The sequence below is a fragment of the Mobula birostris genome, chromosome 25 (genome assembly GCF_030028105.1).
Source record: "Mobula birostris isolate sMobBir1 chromosome 25, sMobBir1.hap1, whole genome shotgun sequence".
Classification (NCBI taxonomy): domain Eukaryota; kingdom Metazoa; phylum Chordata; class Chondrichthyes; order Myliobatiformes; family Myliobatidae; genus Mobula; species Mobula birostris.
The window spans coordinates 39354047-39378485 of NC_092394.1; the positions used below are offsets into that span (position 1 = coordinate 39354047).

The following is a 24439-nucleotide window of genomic DNA, read 5'->3' on the forward strand; positions in this document are numbered from 1 at the left end:
GCACTTCACTACCTTGTCATGCTATAAGAGAGAGACTGTGATCAGGAGACTCAGGAGCAGGAATGGGGGCAAGGGGAATGGGGATGTAAGAAAGAGGAAATATGAAATGGTGGTCAGGAGGAAGGGAATTAGGGACTTAAGGAATAGTTACGGAGTGAGAAAGAGATAGACACATCACATGGGGCAAATTGAGCATCTGCAAGAGTCAATGACTAAAAGGAAACATTAAAAAGGAAACCTGAAGTTGGAAATTGGAAATCTGAGGTAAAGAAACATAAATCCTCAGGAGCACTCAGCAGGTCAGGCAGTATCTATGGAAGGAGAGGGAGTGCATTTCAATGTCCTTTGGCAGCTCATGTGTGAATATCGAGCCTCCCAGACAATGAACTGTATATGATCTACATAAGGCAAAATAAACACTATATTATTCAAGACTTCAGCAATTTATTTGCTGTTAACATGCACAATTAATTCATTAAATATGTATTGATTTTCAGTCACATTTAATACTCATTAATTGACAAAAACTAGAATAAGCAATTGATAGAAACATGGAAAACCTACAGCACAATACAGCCCTTTGGCTCACAAAGCTGTGCCGAACATGTCCTTACCTTAGAAATTACCTAGGTTTGCCCATAGCCCTCTATCTTTCTGAGTTCCATGTACCTAGAAACACAGAAACATAGAAAATAGGTGCAGGAGTAGGCCATTCGGCCCTTCGATCTGCACTGCCATTCAGTATAATCATGGCTGATCGATCTGAGTTGGATGTCCAAGAGTCTCTTAAAAGACCCTATCACATCCTCGTTATGCTCTTTATTCTGTTCTTAATAGAAATAGAAACAGCAAATCATCCCTGTGAGTGGAATTGTAATAATACTTACTGTGTTTACATCAATAAGCTACAACATCACTTGGGTTAATTTAATATTTTAATGAGTATAATGCTCCTTTATGCCATTTCAGGTGCTGTACCTGAAGGTGTTCCGGGAGCCATTCCAGGAGCTGTTCCAGGTAATCTGTGCTGGAATTTACCATCTCTACATAATAAATTGTAATGTTATTTATTTGGTTCAGATTCACAGATATCCAAAAAGTCTCCCGAACCTCATTAGCAAGGCTCTGCCTGGACTGGGGTCCTTGTGAGTCCCAGTTGGATAAATTACACAAGCCAGTAAGAGCTCTGTCACATTAACTTTTAACGGAAGCAAACCATCTCCAGTTATGCCTTTTGACGAAGTTGTTGAGCTTAGGAAATGCTTATGACTGTCGTAGACGTCAAGCAGCGTCTGAGAGCAGAGTGCCCTGACAGATATATTGGCTGCAATCTCACAGTAACTTCAGGAATTTGTTGCTCAGGTATAGATACATAAAGTCCTTAAATTGCAGGAATATACAAAACAATTGATGGCAGCTCACCACAGAAATGTTATTATGTTATGATGCATGGATTATTTTCTAAATGGGAAGTAAACGCAGAAATTGGATGTGCAAAGGGACTTTGGTGTCCTCGTGGAAGATTTCCTAAATGTCAAATTCCAGGTTGAGTAGGTAGTAAGGAAAGGAAATGCAATGTTGGCATTAATTTCAAGAGGACTGTAATGTAAAATCAAAGAGGAAATGCTGAGTTACATTTTGATGTTTAAGTCAAAATACTGGTGATTTCTGTCATAAATTGTCAATTTCTTTCATTTCAGGTGACTATGCAGCTGCCAAAGCTGCTAAATATGCAGGTAAATTTGTTAAAGGTGTTTAAAATGTAAACATTTCTGTACTAATAAGCAGAGTAGAAAGCAAGAAAGAGGAAAATGGAGAGGAAAATATTTGATGCAAACAAACAGCCGTGAGGGTTTGAGGGCAAAAGTGAAAAAGGGAGAGGGGGAGCAGGTAGTGTGAGGAGTGAGGGAGAGACAAAGAGGAGTGGAAAGGGAGATCAGGAGAGGTGTGAAAGAGCCTGAGAGGAGATATTGTGCACAGGAGAGGAGAGGGACAGCCCAAAAGAAGTTACTGTATGTGTGAGAATAGATGGATGGATGTGGACTAGGCAGAAGCAGAGTGGGAAGACAAGAGACATCGAGTCATAGAACACAACAACACAGAAACTAGGACTACGACCCATCTAGTCCATGCTGAACTGTTGCTCTGCCTAGTCCCATCAATCCGCATCACTACCAGAGCCCTCCAATCTACCACCCCCAAATATTAATGCACCTAATCAAATTTCTCTCAAATGTGAAAATCGAACTTACATCCACTATTTCTGCTGGCAGCTCTTTCCGCACTCTCACCACCCTCTCAGTGAAAAGGTTCCACCTCATGTTCCCCTTAATCATTTCACCTTCTACCCCTAACACATGACCTCCAGTTTAGTCTCACCCAACCTCACTTGGAAATCCCTACTTGAATTTACCCTATCTATACCCTTCATAAGTTTTTGTACCTCTATCAACTCTCCCCTCATTCTCCTACACTCTAAGGAATAAATTCCTAACCTATCCAAACTTTCCCTGTAACTCAGATCCTCAAGTCTTAGCAGCTTCCTTCTAAATCTTACCTGTAGGTAGGTGACCAGAACTGGATATAATTCTCCAAATTATGCCCCACTAATGTCCCGTCTCACTTCAACATAACTTCCCAACTTCAACAGGAGCCAATGACTAGAAGGGAATTTTAAAAAGAAACCTGAAGTTATTGGGAATCTGAGGTAAAGAAACATAAACCTCAGAAGCACTCAGTAGGTCAGCCAGTATCTATGGAAAGAGAGGGAGTGCATTTCAGTGTTCTTTGGCAGGTCATGTGTGAATAATCAGCCTCCCAGACAATGAACTGTATATGATCTGCATAAGGTAAAATAAACACTATATATTTCAAAACCTCTGCAATTTATTTGCTGTTAACATGCACAATTAATTCATTAGATATGCATTGATTTTCAGTCACATTTAATACTGATTAATTGACAACTCCAGAATAAATTATTCCTCGTTATACTCTTTATTCTGTTCTTGATAGAAATGGAAACAGCAAATCATTCCTGTGATTGGAATTGTAGTGATACTTACTGTGTTTACATCAATAAAATAGAACTTCACTTGGTTTTATTTAATATTTTAATGAGTATAACTCTCCTTTATGCCATTTCAGGTGCTGTACCTGGAGGCATACCGGGAGCCATTCCAGGAGCTGTCCCAGGTAATCTGTGCTGGAATTTGCCATCTCTGAATAATAAATTGCAATGCATTATCTGTTTCAGATTCACCGATAACCGAAAATCTCCTGAAACTCATTAGCAATCCCTTGTGTGTCCCAATTGGATAATTTACACAAGTCAGTTAGAGCTCTGTCACGTTAACTTTTACCAGACAGCAAGTCACCTCCAGTTATGCATTTTGACAAAGTTGTTGAGCTTGGGAAATGTCGATGAATATCGTAGACTTCAAGTGCAGACCAAGAGCAGAATGCCCAAACAGATTTATTGGCTGCAATCTCACAGAACTTCAGGACTTCTTTGCTCAGGTATAGATACATAAAGTCCTTAAATTGCAGGAATATACAAAATAATTAATGGCAGCTCACCACAGAAATGTCATCATGTTATGATGCATGGACTATTTTCTAAAAGTGAGTGAATGCGGAAACCTAAAGGTCAAATTGCAGGTTGAGTTGGTGGTAAGGAAGGGAAAAGTAAAGTTGACATTCATTTCAAGAGGACTGGAATGCAGAAGCAAGGAGGAAATGCTGAGGTACATGTTGATGATAAAGTCAAAATGCTGGTGATCCCTGCCGTAAATTGTCAACCTCTGTCATTTCAGGAGGATATGCAGCTGCCAAAGCTGCTAGATATGCAGGTAAATCTGTTAAAGGTGTTTAACATGAGAATATTTCTGTACTAATAAGCACGGTAGAAAGGATAAAGAGCAAAATGGAGAGGAGTATTTTTGATGCAAGCAAACAGCTGTGAGGGAATGAGGGCAAAAGTGAAAATGGGAGATGAAGAGCAGTGTATGTGAGGAAGAAGAGAGAGAACAAAGAGGAGGAGAAAGGGAGAGCAGGAGAGGTGTAAACGAGCCTGAGAGGAGATATTGTGCACAGGAGAGGAGAGGGACAGCCCAAAAGGAGGAACTGCATATGTGAGAATAGATGGATGGATGTGGACTAAGCAGAGCAAGTGTGGGAAGACGAGAGACATCGAGTTATAGAACACCACAGCACAGAAGTATGGACTACAGCCCATCTAGTCCATACTGAACTGTTTGTCTGCCTAGTCCCATCAATCTTCACCAGTACCAGAGCCCTCAATAATCCCCCACCCACAGGATATTAATGCACCTATTCAAATTTTTCCTAAATGTTGAAATCAAACCCGTATCCTCTATTTTTGCTGGCAGCTTATTCCACACTCTCACCACCCTCTGAATGAAGAAGTTCCACCTCATGTTCCTCTTAATTATTTCACCTTATATCCTTAACACATGACTTCTAGTTTAGTCTCACCCAACCTCACTGGAAAAAGCCTACTTGAATTTACCCTATCTATACCCTTCATAAATTTTTATACCTCTATCGACTCTCCCCTCATTCTCTTACACTCTAGGGAATAAATTCCTAACCTATAACTCAGATCCTCAAGTTTTAGCGACTTCCTTCTAAATCTTACCTGTAGGTAGGTGACCAGAACTTTACACACAATACTCCAAATTAGACCTCACTAAGGTCTCATACAACTTCAATATAACTTCCCAACTTCTGTACTCATTACTTTGATTTATGAAGACCAATGCGCTAAAATTTCTCTGAACGAAAATCAGAATCCAGGTTATTAGCGGTTTAAGATCGTCAGATGCGCAGGTAAGATTTGAACCCAGATCTGCAGTTGCCAGCCCAGTAATGTATCAATTGCACTATCCCCAGGGCCCAACTAGCATACCCACAGCTTACTAACCCTAACCCTAACCATCGGACTTTGGTTGGTGGGAGCACCTGGTGGAAGCCCACATGATCACTAGAAGGTGCAAACTCCTTACAGACAATGGCAGAAATCAAACCCTGATCGGTGACTGTTCCTGCTGTAAAGCATTTTCACCAGCCACTTCACTACCTTGTCATCCTACAAGAAACAGACTGAGATCAGGAGACTCAGGAGCAAGAATGGGAGCAAGGGGAATGGGGATGTAAGAAAGCGGAAATATGAAAAGGTGGACAGGAAAATGGGAATTAGGGACAGAAGGAATAGGTAAGGAGTGAGGAGAAGATAGAACCATGACATGGGCAAATTGAGCATCAGCAGGAATCAATGACTAAAAGGGAAAATTAAAAAGAAAACCTGAAGTTATTGGAAATCTGAGGTAAAGAAACATAAAATCTCAGAGCACTCAGCAGGTCAGACAGCATCTATGGAAAGAAAGGGAGTGCATTTCAATGTCCTTTGGCAGGTGATGTGTGAATATCCAGCCTCCCAGACAATGAACTGTATATGATCTGCATAAGGCAAAATAAATACTATAGTTTCTAAAACTTCTGCAATTTATTTGCTGTTAACATGCACAATTAATTTATTAAATATGCATTGATTTTTAGTCATATTTAACACTGATTAATTGCAAAAACCAGAATAAATGATTCCTCGTTATGCTCTTTATTCTGCTCTTGATAGAAATGGAAACAGTAAATCGTCCCTGTGATTGAAATTGTCGTGATACTTACCGTGTTTACATCAATAAGCTAGATCTTCACTTGGGTTAATTTAATATTTTAATGAGTATAACTCTCCTTTATGCCATTTCAGGTGTTGTACCTGGAGCTGTTCCGGGAGCCATTCCAGGAGCTGTTCCAGGTAATCTGTGCTCAAATTTTCCATCTCTACATAATAAATTGTAATGTGTTTATTTGGTTCAGATTCACAGATATCCAAAAATCTCCTGAACCTCGTCAGCAAGGCTCTACCAGGTTCAGATCCCTTGTGTGTCCCATTTGGATAATATACACAAGCCAGTAAGAGCTCTGTCACATTAACTTTTAACGGAACCAAGCCATCTCCAGTTATGCCTTTTGACAAAGTTGTTGAGCTCAGGAAATGTTTATGAATGTTGTAGACTTCAAGCTCAGACCAAGAGCAGAATGCCAAAACAGATTTATTGGCTGCAATCTCACATTAACTTCAGAAATTCTTTGCTCAGATATAGATAAAGTCCTTAAATTACAGGAATATACAAAAATAATTGATGGCAGCTCACTAGAGAAATGTTATCTTGTTATGATGCATGGACTATTTTCTAAATGAGGATTGAATGCAGAAACTGGACAAGCAGAGGGACTTGGATGTCCTCGTGAAATATTTCCTAAAGATCAAATTGCAGGTTGAGTAAGGGATTGCGGTAAGGAAGGGACATGCAATGCTGGTAATCATTTCAAGAAGACTAGAATGTAAAAGCAAGGAGGAAATTCTGAGGTACATGTTGATGATAAAGTCAAAATGCTGGAGATCCCTGCCATAAATTGTCAATCTCTGTCATTTCTGTCACAGAAACTTTTAACAGACAGCAAGACATCTCCAGATATGACTTCTGACAAAATTGTTGAGCTTAGAAAATTCCCTTAAATATCATATTCTTCAAACAGAGACCAAAAGCATGGAGGTAATGCTGAGGCTCTATAAGACATTTGTCAGACCACATTCAGAAAATTGTGAGCAGTTTTGTGTTCCATATTTAATAAAGAACGTGCTGGCATTGGAGAGGATCCAGAAGAGGTTTTCGGGAATGATCATAGAAATGAAAAGTTTAACGTATGAGGAGTGTTTGATGGCTATGGGTCTGTACTCACTTGAATTTAAAAGTCTAATGGAACACGTCATTGAAACCCACCAAATATTGAAAAACCTAGAATGGACATGAAGAGACTGGATCCAAAACTGGAAGAACCTTGGACCATTGGGCATATCCTCAGAATACCTTTAGTGGAGACAGGAGGAGAAATTTCTTTAGCCAGGAGGAATGAATCTGTATTATTCATGGCCACAGATGGCTGTGGAGGCCAATTCAAAAAAGTTCAAATTTCAAAGTAAATTTATTACAAAAGTACATATATGTCACCATAAACAACCCTGAGATTTATTTTCTATGGGCACACTCAATAAATCTATCAACTACTAATCATAACAGAGTCAATGAAAGACCTTCCAACTTGGGTGTTCAACCAGAGTACAGAAAACAAACTGTGAAAATACAAAATGAAAGACATAATAATAAATAAATAAGCAATAAATATCAAGAACATGAGTCCTTGAAAGTGAGTCCATTGGTCGCAGGAATATTTCAATGATGGGGCAAGTGAAACTGAGTGAAGTTGTCCCCTTTAGTTCATGAGCTTGATAGTTGAGGGTTATTAACTGTTCCTGAAGCTGGTGGTGTGAGTCCTAAAGCTCTTGAACCTTCTTCCTGATGGCAGCAAAAAGAAGAGAGCATGTCCTCAGTAGTGGGTGTCCCTGATGATTGATGCCATTTTCCTGCAGCAGAGTTTCATGTTTTATTGGGTACTTAAAGGGGAGGTTGATAGGTTCTGGGAGGTTGAGTCCTGATGAAGGGTCTCAGCTCAAAATGTTGACTGTTTACTCTTTTCCATAGATGCTGTCTGGCCCACTGAGTTCCTTCAGTGTTTTGTGTGTGTTGCTTGGATTTTCAGCACCTGCAGATTTTTTCATCCTTGTTGATAGGTTTTTGACTAGTAAGGGCATGAAAGATTACGAGGAGAAGGGAGGAGAATGAGAGAGAACATGAATCAGCCCTGATCAAATGGTGAAGCAGACTCAATGGTCTGATAGCCAATCACTGGAGCTCCAAGATGTACACCAGTAATTCAAGTTTCCTACCAACATTCTATATTAATCTGACATTTTTAGCAGAAAGTGAGTGACAAAGCTTCAAGATTAGTCCCAACAGACCAGCCCATAAATGCAGATCTTCAGATGCAGAATTCTTCATCACTTACTGAAGAAAATTTACAAAGAATCTATCGAGCTAGAGAATTTTAGTATTGTTGGTCTCAGCTTGAAATGTTAACTGTTTATTCCCCTCCGTAGATGCTGCCTGATTTGCTGAGTTCATCCAGCATTTTGTGTGTGTTGCTCAAGATTTCCAGCATCTGTGGAATCTCTTGTGTACCTACCTGTTGTTGGTCAATTGCTTTTCATCCAGTCACCTTGTTGTGGTATCAGTAGTCACCATTCCGTCTATCTTATGTCTTTTTTTGATCCAGTCTGTCGTAAGGCTACTTAAGATACAGAAAATTATTTGTACGTCATCTTTGTAAGAGAATGGAGTTAATGTTAAAATTCCCTTAATTCCGCATTTAGTGCGATGAAGTTACTTTGGGTGTTAGATTTGAATAAGATTTATTAACACTGAGATTAGGGCAAATGCAAGGAGATAGTGCACTTTTAAGGGCAAGACCCTTAACAGTGTTGTTGACAGCGAGATCTTGGGGTCCAAGTTCATAATTCCTTGTAGGTGGCTAGTCAATGAGATGGTTAAGAAAGATTGCGGAATACTTGCTTTTATTAGTTGAGGCACTGAGTTCAAAAGTCAAGAGGTTATCTTGCAACTTTGTAAAACTCTGGTTAGGCCATATGTGGAGTATTGCATACAGTTCTGGTCACCTCACATTAGGAAGGACATTGAGCCCTTGGAGAGGGTGCAAAAGAGGTTCACCAGGAAGCTGCCTGGTGTGCTATCATGCGAGGCTGGACAAACTTCGGTTGTTTTCTTTGGAATGGCAAAGGCTGAGGGGAAATCTGATAGAGCTTTGTAAGATTATGAGAGGCATAGAGAGAGTGGACGGGGAGTATCGTTTTCCCAGGGTAGATATGTCTAATACCAGAGGGCATGCAATGAAGGTGAGAGGGGGTAGGTTCAAAAGGAACGTGAGGGGTAAGTTTTTCATTCAGAGAGTGGTGAATGCCTGTACTGCGCTGCCTGGTATGGTGGTGTGGAGGCTTTTACGAGTTGTTTTGATAGGCACATGAATATGAGGATGGTGGAAGGATACAGACGTTGTGTAGGTAGGAGGGATTAGTTTTTGGAGGGTTTTGATTTACTTTTTAGCTGGTTTGGCACAACAGTGAGGGCCAAGGGGCCTGTTCCTGTGCTGTACTGTTCCATGTTCTATGTATTTTAGAGAGAAGGGATTTGTCCAGATAACGTGACATGTTTGGCATTACTCATAATCAACTCTGTCATAATTTGTTAATTCGTTATAACTACAGGTGGATATGCAGCAGCCAAAGCAGCTAAACTTCCAGGTAAGTCTTCTATCTTTGGTGCCCCTGCACGTTAATGAAATTAATTCATCCGAATTCTCATACTTGTTTTCTTTGCTTGCCTCTGCTAAAGTGAAAATGAATAAAGCTGTCTCAGTTTGAAGAGAATGGTAATAATCTCTCTTATGCAGGAATGTATAGTATTTAAGCATTGTTAGTACACACCACATAAATATAGAATTAATCCACAAGTACAGATCAAATTGAAAGGGGGAATAGGCACATTGGCACAGACCTGCTTTCTTCTGTTACTCAGGAGCGGAATTTGTTACTGCAATATCACAGTCCTTGTATATAAGCAGTGTGAGAATCAAATGTGCATTTGCAATACTTGAAGTAGTCTACGTGCCATTTAATGATTGGTAGAACTCCATATGAAATTTATTTCCCCTCATACCTCCAGGATTTTCACATCCATAATTGAATCAACTTCCTTTTATTTTATCATCAAAGGTGTTTTCTGCCATCTCTTTCAAGTAAATTAAAGCATTTTTGAACTCTTAGTCACAATCCAGAACCTGTTCTTATAGGGAATAAAAGCCGTGATTCATGGTTAAGATGGGTAGTGTTAAATACAACAAAATGTATTTAGCAGCAAAATTAACATCATCTGTTACTTTTGTAGCGTGTAATGATAATTAACATGGAACATAGAACAATATAGCACTTCAGCCCATGATTTCTGTGCTAAATCAAACTAAACCTCTTCTTCCTCTACATGATTCAATTCCTTCCTAACCCCTGTATATTCGCATGTCTATATAATTGCCTCTTAAACTCAGCTATCATATCTGAGTCCATGATGACCTGTGAAAGATCGTTCCAGGCACCTATCGATCTTCAGTCAAAAAAACTTGCCTGCATACCTAAATTTTCACCCTCTCTCCTCCAATGCATGTCCTTTCAAAGTTGTCATTTCTACCTTGGGGAAAATATTCTGACTGCTTATCCTATCGATACCTCTCATAATCTTATAGACTTCTGCCAGGTCTCCCCTCAGCCTCCAGTATTCCAGAAATAATATACAAGTTTGTCCAGCTTCTCCTTGTAACTCATTGACTCTAACCCAGGCTGTATCCTACTAAACCTCTTCTGCATCCTTTCCGAAGCCCCCACATCCTTCCTGCAGTGGGGTGATCGGAACTGCACACAGTGATTGTATGTCTTTTGTGCTGATTTTCCAGGTGCTGTCCAAAGGGGTGTTCCAGGGGTTGTTCCTGGTAAATTTCACTTATTCATATTTTTGATGTTTATGAAAATGGTTCTAATTTTTATAAACATAGATACGCATGCTTTGTCCCAAAAAACTAGTCTCTGATTTTTTTTTTTAATCATTTGCTACTTCTAGATTAGAAATACGGCACAAATCTGCTATAATGGATTATCCTAACTGGCACAAGAACAGAGTGAACTGAAATTCCCCAGAATAGACTCAGGATCCTCCACCTATCAATATTGACATGAGAACCTCTTGTAAATATGAGCCTTTAGTCTGAGAAACTCTATGATTAGGCAAGAAAATAATTCACTTTCACTTTACTGTTGGATCCAGATTCTTTTGCGATCCAAAGTTTCTTCAGAAGTTAAGAAGGAGGCATGAAATTTGTTGCTTACAATCGTTTTATTAAGTGTTACATGAACAAAAAACAGAAGGGAAGAAGCAGCATGAAGAGTGAAAGAGAAGGAGAGAGAACAAAGGAGGTCTGGTCCCCTCATACCAGACCACTGATAAAAGTAAATCCCATTGAAATCACAACAGATAATAGTTAACCAATTAAGTAGCTAGATTCGAGTCATGTGACACCCACCACTGAAACCAAGAAGTTTCCAGAAAAATACAGAGGCAACCATAGCCACTGAAAACCATGCTGAACATGTATATAGGTGCTTATATAAAAATATGTACAAATATAACAAAGTTAAACAACGAGAAAAATAACAATTTTATAATCTAATCCAACAATGTCATATACAGCCACTTGATTGGAAGCATACTCATTTTCAAGTGGCAAGAATGTTTTCACTATCTTAAACTGATCTGTTCCACTGAACACAGTTTTTTAAAAAAACCTACACCATTGAAGCTAAAAACATTTCAGTTTTGCATCAGTCCGGCATATATATGGTGAATATTCCATGAATGCAGATTTTCTTCCCTAAAGAATACAAGTGGACCAGATGAGGTTTTTACTACAGTTCTGTGGTTTCATGATCACAGAGACTAACCATTTCAATTCCAGATTTATTTCTTGAATTCATATTTTCCATTCACTTGTCAAGTTCGAATTTATAATCCTTGAATCAAACTTTAGGCATCTGGCTATCATTCTTGCAAATTAACCACAAGGCTACTGTAGTTTCAGTGACCAAACTCCATGTGGCCAGAATAACAGAATTCAAACAAGACCTCTGTAACTATAAGGAATTAACAGACAAATTGCTTTTTCCTTATTTTACTTATAATCTCAACACTGTTGTTTTGATGAATGGATTTGAATAATCTGCCATAATACTAAATCTGTCAAATAGTTTTTCCTCCTCTGGAAGGAGGATGAGTGTTTGATCATCTCAACGTAACTCATTGTACTATTCATTATCATAAGTTGTCAATCTTCTCTCATTGCAGATGGATATGCAGCTGCCAAAGCAGCTAAATACGGAGGTTAGTCCAAACCATCTGAAGCTTAGGGAAACTAATTCATGCCAATCCTCATTCACAAATTCTTGTTATTATTAAGTCAGCCTTCTTGTTTTTCTTATTATTATTATTAACTCACAAGAGGAAAATGAATGATGCTCTGTCTCTATTTGTTGTACCTGAGTGATCAATGCATATAAATGGGAATGATCTACAAGACAAATATAAGATGAAAGTGAATGGTGAAGTAACTGGAAGGAGGTGGAACTACCTACTACTGTTTCTCACTGTGTCTTTTGTCATTGCAATTCACTCCATGTTGTACTTATTTATTAAGATACAGCACGGAATAGATCCTTTCTGTCCTTCGGGATGCACCACCCAGCAACCCCTGATTTAACCCCTGCCTAACCACAGGACAATTTTACAACGACCACTTAACCTACCAACCAGTACATCCTTGGACTGTGGGAGGAAACCAGAGCACCTGGAGGAAAGCCATGCAAATTCCTTAAGGGCAGTGGCGGGAATTGAACCCGGGTCGCGGGTACTATAACATGTTGTGCTAAACACTGTGCTACGCTGCCGTCCTATTAGGAGTGAGAACATATTCATGAACATGCTCCAATATTTACACTACTGTTATTGCTACCCACTGATTGTAGCAGACACGTTTCCAAAATTTTCATCGGATGGAGAATTGGAGCATTCAGAAACATTTCATCATACTGCATGTGTTGACATAGTTCATCTGATTGTCACCTCCAGAATATAAGCAATAGGGTAAACTGCTCCTTGATTTCAATAATTTTATTCAACACATTATGGATCTGTTGTAACAACAAATTAAAGCAGCATTTTATCTTTGTAATTGGTAGTCTTAGTATAATAAGGTGCTCTCAGCATTACAATTATGGAATTCAGTGAGTTTTGCACAAAATATATACTAATTTGTATCTCCATGTGGTGATATTGCAGGAGGGATTCCTGGGGTTTCAGCTGGTGTTCCAGGGGGTTTAGCCAGAGCTGCTCCTGGTAATTCAGCTTTTAATAACTTATTCAATGTATTTTTAAGCTTGATTGAAATGAGTATATTTTATTGGTTTCAACTTTTATTCACAGTGATACATACATCCCCAGAACACTTCCCAGTGGCCAGATATTTAAATTCCGATTCCCATTCACGTCCCGACATGTCAGTCCATGGCAGCCTCTTGTGCCAAGATGAGACCACACTCAGTTCGGAGTTTCTCCTTCCGGTTTAAAAAGAATTCCCTCCCCTCTCCTCTTCCTCTATTCCCCACTCTGGCCTTTGACCTCTTCTCACCTGCCTATCACTTCTCCCTGGGTGTCCTACTCCTCCCCTTTCTTCTATAGTCCACTCTCCTCTCCTATCAGACTCTTCTCCAGCCCTTTACCTTTCCCACTCACTTGGCTTCACCAATCACTTTCCAGCTAGCCTCCTTCCTCTCCCCCAACCCTTTTATTCTGGCGTCTTCCCCCTTCCTTTTCAGTCCTGAAGAAGGTTTTCTGCCCAAAATGTCGACATTTCCATGCACATATACACATATGCTGCCTGACCCGCTGAGTTCCTCTGGCATTTTGAGAATATTGCTTCAGATTCCTAGAACATTATCCACAAGCAGCAGGAATTTTTCTTCTCACTAAATACACCACTATAGAAAAGGAATTATCAGCTATTCATTAATTTGCTGTGTAATTTATGCTGCCAAAAGTGAAATTCCAATTAATGACCTCCATGTCGTAATTTCACTCCTTAAGTATTTGAAAATCCTTCTGAAAAATCTAGTGACTGTTGCTATTTCTAGTTGTGCTCTTAATATCTAAGATGAATTTTAAAATGTTTTCTTAGAAGCACTAATTTTTTTTTGATCAGCTCCTCAAAAAATGTGAAATTCTGACATCACTTTCATGATTTCATTAAAATCATTTGAGTTGGAAGATACTCATGGCCACCTGTCAAAATCCTATACCTTTTTCAAAGATATCCACAGAAGTATGAATGGTGAAGATTCAAACACCTCTATCATAACTTTGGTTTATAACAGCGAATGTTCAGTGGAGTACTGATTAGCATTTGTTGAATAAAGTTTGCACAAGACTCCATGGAGCCTAGGAGTTGGTCCAACTCAGTGGATATTTTGTTCAGTACCTTTGTGACTGGTGACAAAGCTGAGAACCTTTGCTCTTACAATCCAGTGCTATCTGATCACTGTGGCTGTGGGCATCCTTAGCTGTGACAGTTTTTATTTTCCCCTTTACCCCTGAGATGAAGAGGCAGGTAGAGTCAGTTCATTGGTGGGTAGAGAATAACATACTGTTAGATCAGATAATGAAGACAGCTTTTCTTTCCTGAAGGAAACCAATAGAGCTGCTATGTTTTTATGCCAGTTTGGTGACTTCATGTCACCATTACAGTGTCCAAACTTACTTAATTAGTTGAATATAATCCTTCAGTATCTTGGTAGGATACAAACTCCGTATCAATCACTTGGATACTGACTACTTACAAGTAACTTAACCCTTCAACTACTATACCTAATGCTCAGGTGTAGTGTGCCCTCAGTAAGGAGAATTATGCATGATCTACAATCAATAGCCACTTTATTAGGTACACCTGCTCGATAATGCAAATATCTAATCAGCCGATCATGTGGCAGCAACTCAATGCATAAAAGCATGTAGACTTGGTCAAGAGCTGCAATTGTTGTTCAGACCAAAGGTCAGAATAGGGAACAAATGTGACCATGAAATTTTAGTTGGTGCCAGATGGGGAGGTCTGAGTATACCACAAACTACTAATCTCCAATAATTTTTAGGCACAACGGTCTCCAGAGTTTGCAGAGAATGGTGCGAAAAACAAAACAAAACACCCAGTGAATAGCAGTTCTGTGGTCAAAAATGCCTTGTTAATGAAAGAGGTTAGAGGAGGTTGGTTCAAGCTGACAGGAAAGCAAAGGGAATTCAAATAAGAATCCATTATGACAGTGATGTGCAGAAGACCATCACTGAATTTACAACAGGTCAAACCTTGGAGAGGATGGGCAACAGCAGACCATGGATATGCACTCAGTGGCCACTTTATTGGGTACAGGAAGTATGTATATTCAGGAGGTACCTAATAACGTGGCCACTAAGTGAATGTGGAAGTATGGAATTTGTGACTGAATTGCTTTTCTTTATTCCACTCGCGATGTCGCATTATGAGTTGGATTGAAGCAAATTTCATTAATATTGAATATTTCAGAAATTACTTTTCACTAGATTGTTCTACAGTTGATCTCTATAATATTATTCACTCTTCCGGCTCATAACTCATTAATTCTCTCTCACTGCAGATGGGTACGCAGCAGCCAAAGCAGCTAAATACGCAGGTAAATATGCAAGTAAATTTACCCAAATACACGGGTAAATCTTTCTATTTTCTCAATTCAATCAATTGTCCCATTGCATCTTGGGAAAACCAACTTGAACAAACTCTCGTGTTCACTTGTTACATTCCTGCCAAAGGGTTTCGGCCCGGAACATCGACTGTTGGCTCTTTTCCATAGATGTTGCCTGGGCTGCAGAGTTCCTCCAGCAGTCTGTGTGTGTTGCTCAGATTTCCAGCATCTGCAGGTTTTCTCTTGTACGTGGATAAAGAAACCATTGGCTTGCAAAGACATCTTAGTAATCTCCCTAGTGTTACTATCAAAAAATTATATTAATGTTTTGTGTAGAAAAATGTTGAAAACAAACCTTTCAAAAATACATATATAATTAAAATAAATGTCATAAAATTCAAGGTGCAGATCTGCCATTTATACATTTATAATTTTCAAATATTCTTTAATGCCTTTGATCTTGATAACTGATTGAATGTTACATGCCTTGTGCATTAGTTATAAGGGAATACTTGTGGAGGTACTGCAACACTTGTAGCAATCTTACTACTAACTAGAGTATCATTGTAAAATCTACAGAGGGCAAAAACCTGAAATATTTTCATTTCTTTCATCATAATGCGTATATTTGCACAACCACTTTGCATGATAGACACATCCAAATCCTAAGTAATAAAACTATTCTTCCTCATCAGATACAATTTCTTCAATCTCACTCAAGTAACTGAAAGTACACAAACTTCAGTCACAATACAGAATCTCTAACTAATAGTAAATAAAGTATAATAAGAATAAGAAATTTAATATTGATACCGTGCGATTTTGTGAGCTTTTTAGAGAATATAGAAAATTCACACTTTCCTTTGTGCTGGCCTTTCAGGTGCTGTTCCAGGAGGGCTTCCCAGGATTTCAGCTGGAGGTTTCCTAGGAGCTGTTCCAGGTGGGATTGCAGGGGGTATCCCCGGCAAATTTTCACTTATAATGATCTTTTGAATGCATCTTTAACATGATTTGCTATACATGGGTTTAGCAACACACAGAAACTAGATAAACAGACAGCATCATCGTACCACCCAGAAAAGGAATACTTACATATTCAATATCATGTTTGTCACTTGAATTGCTGGTATTTTTTGTTCTAATTGCTCTTCAACTGAGTAAATGTTGAAGAGCCACCCACATTGTACATCTGGAGCCACATAAGCTCCAAGCTCCAAGACCTGGGCCTCAATACCTCCTTATGCAATTGGATCCTCGATTTCCTCACTTGCAGATCCCAGTCAGTTTGGATTGGTACATCTACTCCACAATCTCCATCAGCACAAAGCTGTGTGCGTAGTCCTCCGCTCTACTCGCTTTCTACTTATGACTGTGAGCTAAGCACAGCTCGAATACCATGTTTAAGTTTGCTGACCGCACCATTGTCATAGGGAGAATCAAAGCTGGTGATGAATCAGTGTATAGGAGGGAGACTGAAAATCTGGCTGAGTGGTACCACAACATCAACCACTCATTCAATGTCAGCAAGACCAAGGAGCTGATTATTGACTTCAGGAGGAAACCAGAAGCCCAGGAGCTAGTCCTCATCAGGGGATCAGGGGTGAAGTGGATCAGCAACTTTAAATTCCTCAGTGTTATCACTTCAGAGGATCTTTCCTGGGTGCAGAACACAAGTACCATTACAAAGAAAGTGTGGTGGCGCCTTTACTTTCTGAGAAGTTTGCAAAGATTTGGCATGTCACCTAATAATTTGACAAACTCCTATATATGTGTAGCGGAGAGTATACTGCCTGGTTGCATCACAACCTGGAATGGAAACACTAATGCCTTTGAATGGAAAATCCTACAAAAAGTAGCAGATACAGCCCAGTCCATTATGGGCAGAGACCTCTTCACCACTGAGCACATCTACGTGGAACACAATTGCAGGAAAGCAGCATCCATCATAAGGGACCCCCACCATCCAGGACATGCTCTCTTCTCACTAATGCCATCAGAAAGAAGGTACAGGAGCCATAAGAGCTTCACCATCATGTTCAGGAACAGTTATTACCACTCAATAATCACGCTCTTAAATGAGAGGGGATAGATTCACTCACCCGAACACTAAACTGTTCCCATAACCTATGGACTCACTTTCAAGGACTCTTCATCTTAAGTTTATTTATTATCAGTATTTATTGCTTATGTGTTTATTATAATTATTTTGTTTGTTTTTGTTTCTTTGCCTTTACTGTAAAATCCCACAAGAAAATGAATCTCAGGATTGTATATGGTAACATATATGTACTTTGATAATAAATTTACTTTGAACTTTGAATATATTAGCCAGACAAGAGTGGCAGATCATTTTTTTCCCCAGAAGGATACTAATAGGCCCAAAGCTTCTTATTCCATTTAAATGATTCAATTGTCACCATCACAGATCCTGAAGTTTAAGTCCATATTGACTTAATTATTGAATTTAAATTCTTCCACTTCTATGTTGGAATTTAAACTCTTTATGCTGGGCCAATGGTTCAAACTTCCAGCTGCTTATCTAGTAATTTAATAGTGCCCTAACAGTCAAATTTGCTAGCCGGTGCAGTGGCATCCACACCGGACTTCGAGGTGAGTGATCCTGCTTTCAAATTTGGCCGGCTCCTTGCACACTTTCCATCCGTTCTGGGTTGAGCATCGAGCTAGCAACTGGGCCTTGTAAAAAAAAAAAAAAGCACAGACAAATGCTAGAGAACCAGCAAGGTTGCTGCCCAATGCACCACAAGGCACGGAAAGGAATGACAACAACGATAGTCAAGCTAATGTAAGGTAAAGGACTCATGATCCATATTCTGCAAGATTAGAGAACCTGTAGGTATGTCTTTTCTTTCTTCAATTGTAATTACAGTGAATATACTGTCACTATTAGTTTAACTGAATAATTTGAATCAATACTGACTATTCAAATATAATACCTCCAACCCTTTTACACTGTATTTGTTGTTCTCCATCCTAATTGTCTAAATCTATGACATTTCAGGTGGATATGCAGCAGCTAAAGCAGCTAAATATCCAGGTAAGTCCTTCTGCTACCTTGGTTTAGTCAATGCCTCTTTGTCCTCGAAGAAACTACTTTGAGCAAATTACTATGCCCATTCTGTTTCCATGCCATCATCCTGGCTAAAACACCTTTGCTTAATTATTACTTGCAAAACCTAAATAATAGAGTAGGTAGTTCTTCCTCATGAAAACTTATTCAAGGAAATGAAAGTATTTTAAATTTAGTTGCATTATAGAATCCCTTCTTGGAGCAAGTAACAATCACACCCTTGTCACTGGTAACGTTAACAATATTTTTAGCATTGGTGTCACATAATTCTGTGAAAACTTAAGTAACTGTTGCTCTTCTGTACTGATACTGCAGGTGCTGGTGCTGCAGGACTCGCAGCTGGTGTTCTTCCTGGTGCTCTTCCAGGGGGTGTTCCAGGTAATTTTATCAGTTGTTTAAGTTATTTGTGATGGATTTTATGTTTTGTACCCAACACTAAACTTAAAGGTCTTATCACTCCTGTATTACCTCGGGCTGTTAGCAGCACAGTATCAAATCAGGTTCCCTAGTGGGGACTGCAAATTCCCCTACTTATGACCTAAGAAAATTTTGTAAATCGGAGCTTGAATAAGCCCTTGGTATTAGCTTGGAAAATTGTTCTCTGGTCTTTCATTTTCGAAGTGGATGGACTTTGTTGAATTTATGCTTAGGATGCAATAAAAATGTTTGAGTCAGAAAAGCTTTTTTAGCATTTTAAATTGTTTCGTAGCATTGATGTAAATTAAAAACATCTGAAATTTGTAAATTAATGAATAAACACACTGGTATAAATTCTGTGTCTTTCTAAAATTATATTCTAATATAGAGTAGAATTAACTTATATCCTGTCATGTGTCTTTAGACCCAGAATTTCAACACATAATTTTAGCTGTTACTTTAATAAATTATTATAATCTTCAAGGTAGCTTTCCTTTGAGAATATTGACAATTCCCGTATAGTTTATTATGCTACAAACAATCCGAGAACATTACCCGTCAATAGAAGAAAAATTTTCCTCCCTCTACCGGCACCATTAAAGAAATAAATCTATACATTAATCTCTTTGTGGTACTTGCTCTGTGGGACCTTGCATTTTAGTCTTCATTTTGCAAATAGTGTTATGTTTGTAACTTCAAAACATTAAACTAATTCAAAGAAAGATATGGGAGTCCAAAATATGGGTGTAGCTTCATCTTTATTTTAGCAAGACACCCATGTATCATGTGGTAGCATCATGATGTAAGCAATTAACAGGATGTAAATATGAATAATTACAGGTTATACATATAATCCATAATTAATTATTTGAACGAACAAGAATGCTTATTCCAACTATATATATAAAAATAAAGATTACTCAAATATTGTTGAAATATTAAATACACACCAGATAATAACTTTAATTCCCAAGTAGTAGGCATCCGTTAGTCTCATGAGACCATAGATTTGCACCTTGGAAGGCCTGGGCAAGGTTGTATGGAAGACCGGCAGTTGCCCATGCTGCAAGTCTCCCTTCTCCATGCCACCGATGTTGTCCAAGGGAAGAGCACTAGGGCCAATACAGCTTGGCACCGGTGTCATCGCAGAGTAATGTGTGGTTAAGTGCCTTGCTCAAGGACACAACACGCTGCCTCAGCTGAGGCTCGAACTAGCGACCTTCAGATCACTAGACCGACACCTTAACCACTTGGCCACGCGCCAACATTCCCAAGTAACTGGTTGTGAATGTCTATGAAAAATTCTAGATATGCGCTGCTTCTATCTTTTAACTGTCCTATTCAATAACAGTTGGGAATGTCTACACTAGATGATACTTGAGGAATGGAAAAGAAACATGTTTTTCATTTGAAAGTTTTAGCCATTGATGTCCAGCTCCTAAATGTGAAATGTAATGTTGTGAGTATCCCCCAGTGATACAATGGATTTGATAATGAATGAGATCAAGTCCATTATTATTGACAGATGCACAAGAGATTTTGCAGCTTCAGTAAACTTTCTATGTGAATGTCCAAGGTTTTCACAGGGAGTGCGCAATGAAATCTCAAACACTGCCAGCATAAACCTGACCCATGTCTGCAAGTATTCAAATAAAAGTCATTCATTCCTTGCTAGGTGAAGATTGCTTGATATCCATTCAGCTGAAGAACTCTGCTGATGGTTCAGCTCAGTGGAAGTTCAAACAACCTTTGGTCAGGAACTTAATAAGTGGGAGCAATTGCCATCAAAATTTATTTTGTGAGTCAGTCCCCCTATCATCTACTTACTTTGATGATGGAATCTCATGTGATATCATTAAATATTCAAAAATGTGTTTACATACTTGAGGGTACAGATGTCACTAAGCAGTTACTAACTTACAGAAGCTGCTCTTCAGCTGAGGTTCAGAATCAGCCATGTTAGTGAGTCTGAAGTCGCCTATATGCCAGAATAATATGGATTGCATATTCTTTTTCCAAGCGGGACATCAATGGACCACAATCAACTTTATGACAACTAAGTGAATACACAGACAGCATTAGAGTTACAAAATACACGTGGACTAAGATGTTAACTGTCCTGTGCTATCACCAGTGGGATCATCAGTTGATTTGCCACCGCCCGCTTATGATCAAGACTCCCTCGAGGTGGTGGGCCAGCAGTGCTAAAGCACCACCTCCCACTGGTGAGCTTAAAAACTTGGCATCTGCCTCTATCAGAGTTGTTGGTCACTTCCATCCAACAGACAGTCTGCTCTTCAGGTGTCTATGCAACTACTGAAGGGTTTGCAAGATATGTATACACTGTCTGACTATCTGCCCCTCTGGACATACTTGGTCCACACCCATGCTGATCCTTTCTCTGCTGCCTCAGCTACAGCCCTGCTGGTTGACTTGATCTCTCTTCTAGTGAAGCGAAGGTCACGCAGCCTCTTCTGGAGAGTGAACGCAATAAGCCCACGGCAGCCTACTTCGAATGGATAGCATGAGACCTTTCACCCTCTGTCTCTGCACTCTGATCTTAATTCTGCATACTTGGTTAACTTGCGCTCATGGGCTTCATCGATGTTGTCTTCCCAGGGGACTGTGAGTTCACCAATAACCACTTCTCCACTGTTGTCAGACCATACAATTATTATTAGTGACAATAAGTAATTCCGAATTCATGGAATTACTTGAATTTGTATTTTCCACTGTCACTTTAAGGTTTAGACGCCTACCTCTGGATCAATGTTCCAGAGATTGGCTGCTCATTTGGTGGCTTAATTGTACCCAATTGTCAGCTCTTCATAAGGTAAGTTGCAAACTATCTATAATGGGGTAAGGAATTTATGGTTAAATCATGGTTTCTTATCCTAATTGTAATATTATAGATTACTTGGTTAGTTTACCTGAAATAGTTGCATTAATATAGATTATTCACAATGGGTTTACTCTGGAATGTGCTGATAGGGTTAATCTTTATGACGCTCATTATTTTACACTGTATGTGCCTGTTCACTGTCTTAACTTGCCAATTTTATGTCATCACAGATGCGTATGCAGCCGCCAAAGCAGCTAAATATGGAGGCAAGTTCATTTATTTTCTTAGCTCAGTCAAGGATCTACTGCACCTTAAGGGACATAACTCGTGCAAACTTTCATGCTCATTCTCTCTGCATGCTTCTGTCAAGAGTTAAATAATTGCCTCATTAGCGAGTTTACTAAGGTATCCTCCCAACAGAAATATTTCAATGTAATATCAGATATCAAGACATTATAATATTATATGTCAGAATTTTTGGGAACAATTCTCTCAACAAAATTAAAGTCTGATAATAGTGATGGAAGGAAACTGAGGGGCAAATCTACCATTCAGACTATTATTAATTTATGCCTTTGGGCAATGTAATTGATTCCAGATGGTATTCATTGGTAATTGGGGAAAATGTGTAGGAATGTTGTGCTTATCAGATGGTGAAACATGAAATATTTCCACATTTTTTTTCATCATACTGTAAATATGTACACCTCCAGTACGGATGATTATCACACCCTGAATCTAAACAATAGGATAAACTGTTCTTGCTCATCAAATATAATTTCTGCCATCTCATTCTGGCAAAAGAATGTATTTCAACACCTGGTCACACTGTAGGATCTTTCTTTTTACAGGAAATAAAGCAACAATCCACCTTTGAGATTGGAGTACTTCTTTAGATTAAAAAAAATTATCAATATAATTCTGTGAGTTCTACAGAAAATATAGATGACTGTACCTTTCCTGTGTTGATATTCCAGGCATTCTTCCAAGAGGGTTACTTGGTCCAGGAGGTTTAATTCCAGGGGCTGTTCCTGGTAATTTTGTCATTTTTTAATGAAATTTTGATATTGTATGTAATGTGTGTGTTTTATTGTTTGCAGATTTTTACAATTCACTATGTTGTGCTTTACACTTGGGAGACTTTCAATTTTTTTCATTGTTGTGATTTGATTACATATGCAGCCCAGCTTGACACAAGAACAGAATGGAGTAAGATTTCATAGAGGAAACTCAGGACCCCCTATGTTTAAACTAGCAAATCTTATAAATTGGTGCTTAATGTTAGAGTAAATCCTACTATAAAAAGTGAAAATTGCTCAGTCACTTTTATGTGTTACGTGGCCTCTTGTGTCTGCACAATACTGGTGGGAAAGCACACCAAACCTCTGAGTGGAAAGTGTATTACTGGCAGATTTAATTCATCCGTTCTATTAATTAAAGTTAAAAACATCTGAACTATGTAAACAAATGGATAAATTATTTAGTATAGATTCTATGCTTCTTACAAAAAGTTTTGTTTAATATTGATATATATTAATACATATAATATTGCATATGTCTTAGCCCATCCTGATACTCTTACATATAATTTAAGTGGTCACTTCAACATATTAACGAGTTATTTTGGAAATAGCTTTATTCTGAATATAGTGAAGGTAATGAACCACAAACATCTTTACACAATCTTGTTGATTAATTGGTCATAACTACTGATAATAATTATTTGAATTTAATTCCAGATTTATTTAATTATTTGAATTTAAATTTTTCAACAGCTATGTTGGGATTTAAACCAGTATCTTGGTATCAATGCTCCAGACCCCTTTTCAATAATCCAGTAATTTAATCACAGTTTAATACTCTTTATCTGACAACCTACACATGAACCATATATTGATGCAAAATGTATTTGTGAACAGCCTTTCTGTATTCTAATTGCAATCACATGGATTACTTTGTTAAATTATTTGAACAATTTACACTCATACGGAAGGTCAGCATATGGGGTTTTACAGGAAAATGATGATGGGATTCATTCTTTTGGGTTGCTGGTCACTTCACACAATATGTACCAATATTCTGGGTTAACTTGTCAACCTCATGTCATTTGCAGCTGGATATGGAGCAGCTAAAGCAGCAAAATATGGAGGTAAATCTTCCTATTTTCTTGGTCCAGTCACTGCACATTGTGGAAGCTAATCTATACAAATTCTTTCGCTCACTCTGCTTGTATGCCACTGGAGTTGTGGAGCCATAGAGTTGTACAAGAACAGGCTCTTCACCCACATGTCCTTGCCAACCAAGATACCTATCTATGCCTATCCCATTTTCCTACATTTGATCGATATCCATCTATTCCTTTCCTAATCATGTAACTGTTTTTAAATGCTGTGATTGTATCTGCCTCTACCATCTGGTAACTTGCTATATATGCACCACCCTCTGTGTGGAAAAACTATCTCCTCAGATTCCCTTTAACTCTTTTCCCCTCTCCCCCTGTCCTCAAGTTTTAGACTCCTCTACTTTGGAGAAACTGACGACCTACCGTATTCATGTCCTTTATAATTAATATAAACCTTAATAAAGTCATCCCTTACCCTCCTCCACTCCAGTGAGAACAATCCCAGTTTTTCCATTCTTTAATTGTAACTGAAGTCCTCCATTGCATGTAACATGATGACATGCCTTCTGCACTCTTTCTTGTAGCACTCACAACACGCCGGAGGAACTCAGC

General features: G+C 38.7%; 1 protein-coding gene across 16 annotated transcripts in view; it reads left to right on the forward strand.

Moving 5' to 3' along the window:
• Nucleotides 1–24439, forward strand: part of LOC140187721 (uncharacterized) — a 241503-nt gene that overhangs the window by 105373 nt on the left and 111691 nt on the right. For 14 of the 16 annotated variants that reach the window (XM_072243320.1, XM_072243319.1, XM_072243332.1 and 11 more), the window contains 16 exons: nucleotides 970–1017; nucleotides 1701–1736; nucleotides 3148–3195; nucleotides 3816–3851; nucleotides 5789–5836; nucleotides 9263–9298; nucleotides 10501–10536; nucleotides 11943–11978; nucleotides 12933–12989; nucleotides 15314–15349; nucleotides 16239–16298; nucleotides 18378–18413; nucleotides 18762–18824; nucleotides 21936–21971; nucleotides 22683–22739; nucleotides 23819–23854. In XM_072243320.1, coding sequence (XP_072099421.1) covers nucleotides 970–1017; nucleotides 1701–1736; nucleotides 3148–3195; nucleotides 3816–3851; nucleotides 5789–5836; nucleotides 9263–9298; nucleotides 10501–10536; nucleotides 11943–11978; nucleotides 12933–12989; nucleotides 15314–15349; nucleotides 16239–16298; nucleotides 18378–18413; nucleotides 18762–18824; nucleotides 21936–21971; nucleotides 22683–22739; nucleotides 23819–23854 — 705 coding nt within the window. The remainder of the gene's footprint in view (nucleotides 1–969; nucleotides 1018–1700; nucleotides 1737–3147; nucleotides 3196–3815; nucleotides 3852–5788; nucleotides 5837–9262; nucleotides 9299–10500; nucleotides 10537–11942; nucleotides 11979–12932; nucleotides 12990–15313; nucleotides 15350–16238; nucleotides 16299–18377; nucleotides 18414–18761; nucleotides 18825–21935; nucleotides 21972–22682; nucleotides 22740–23818; nucleotides 23855–24439) is intronic. The other 2 variants (XM_072243328.1, XM_072243325.1) reach the window with 2 other exon arrangements.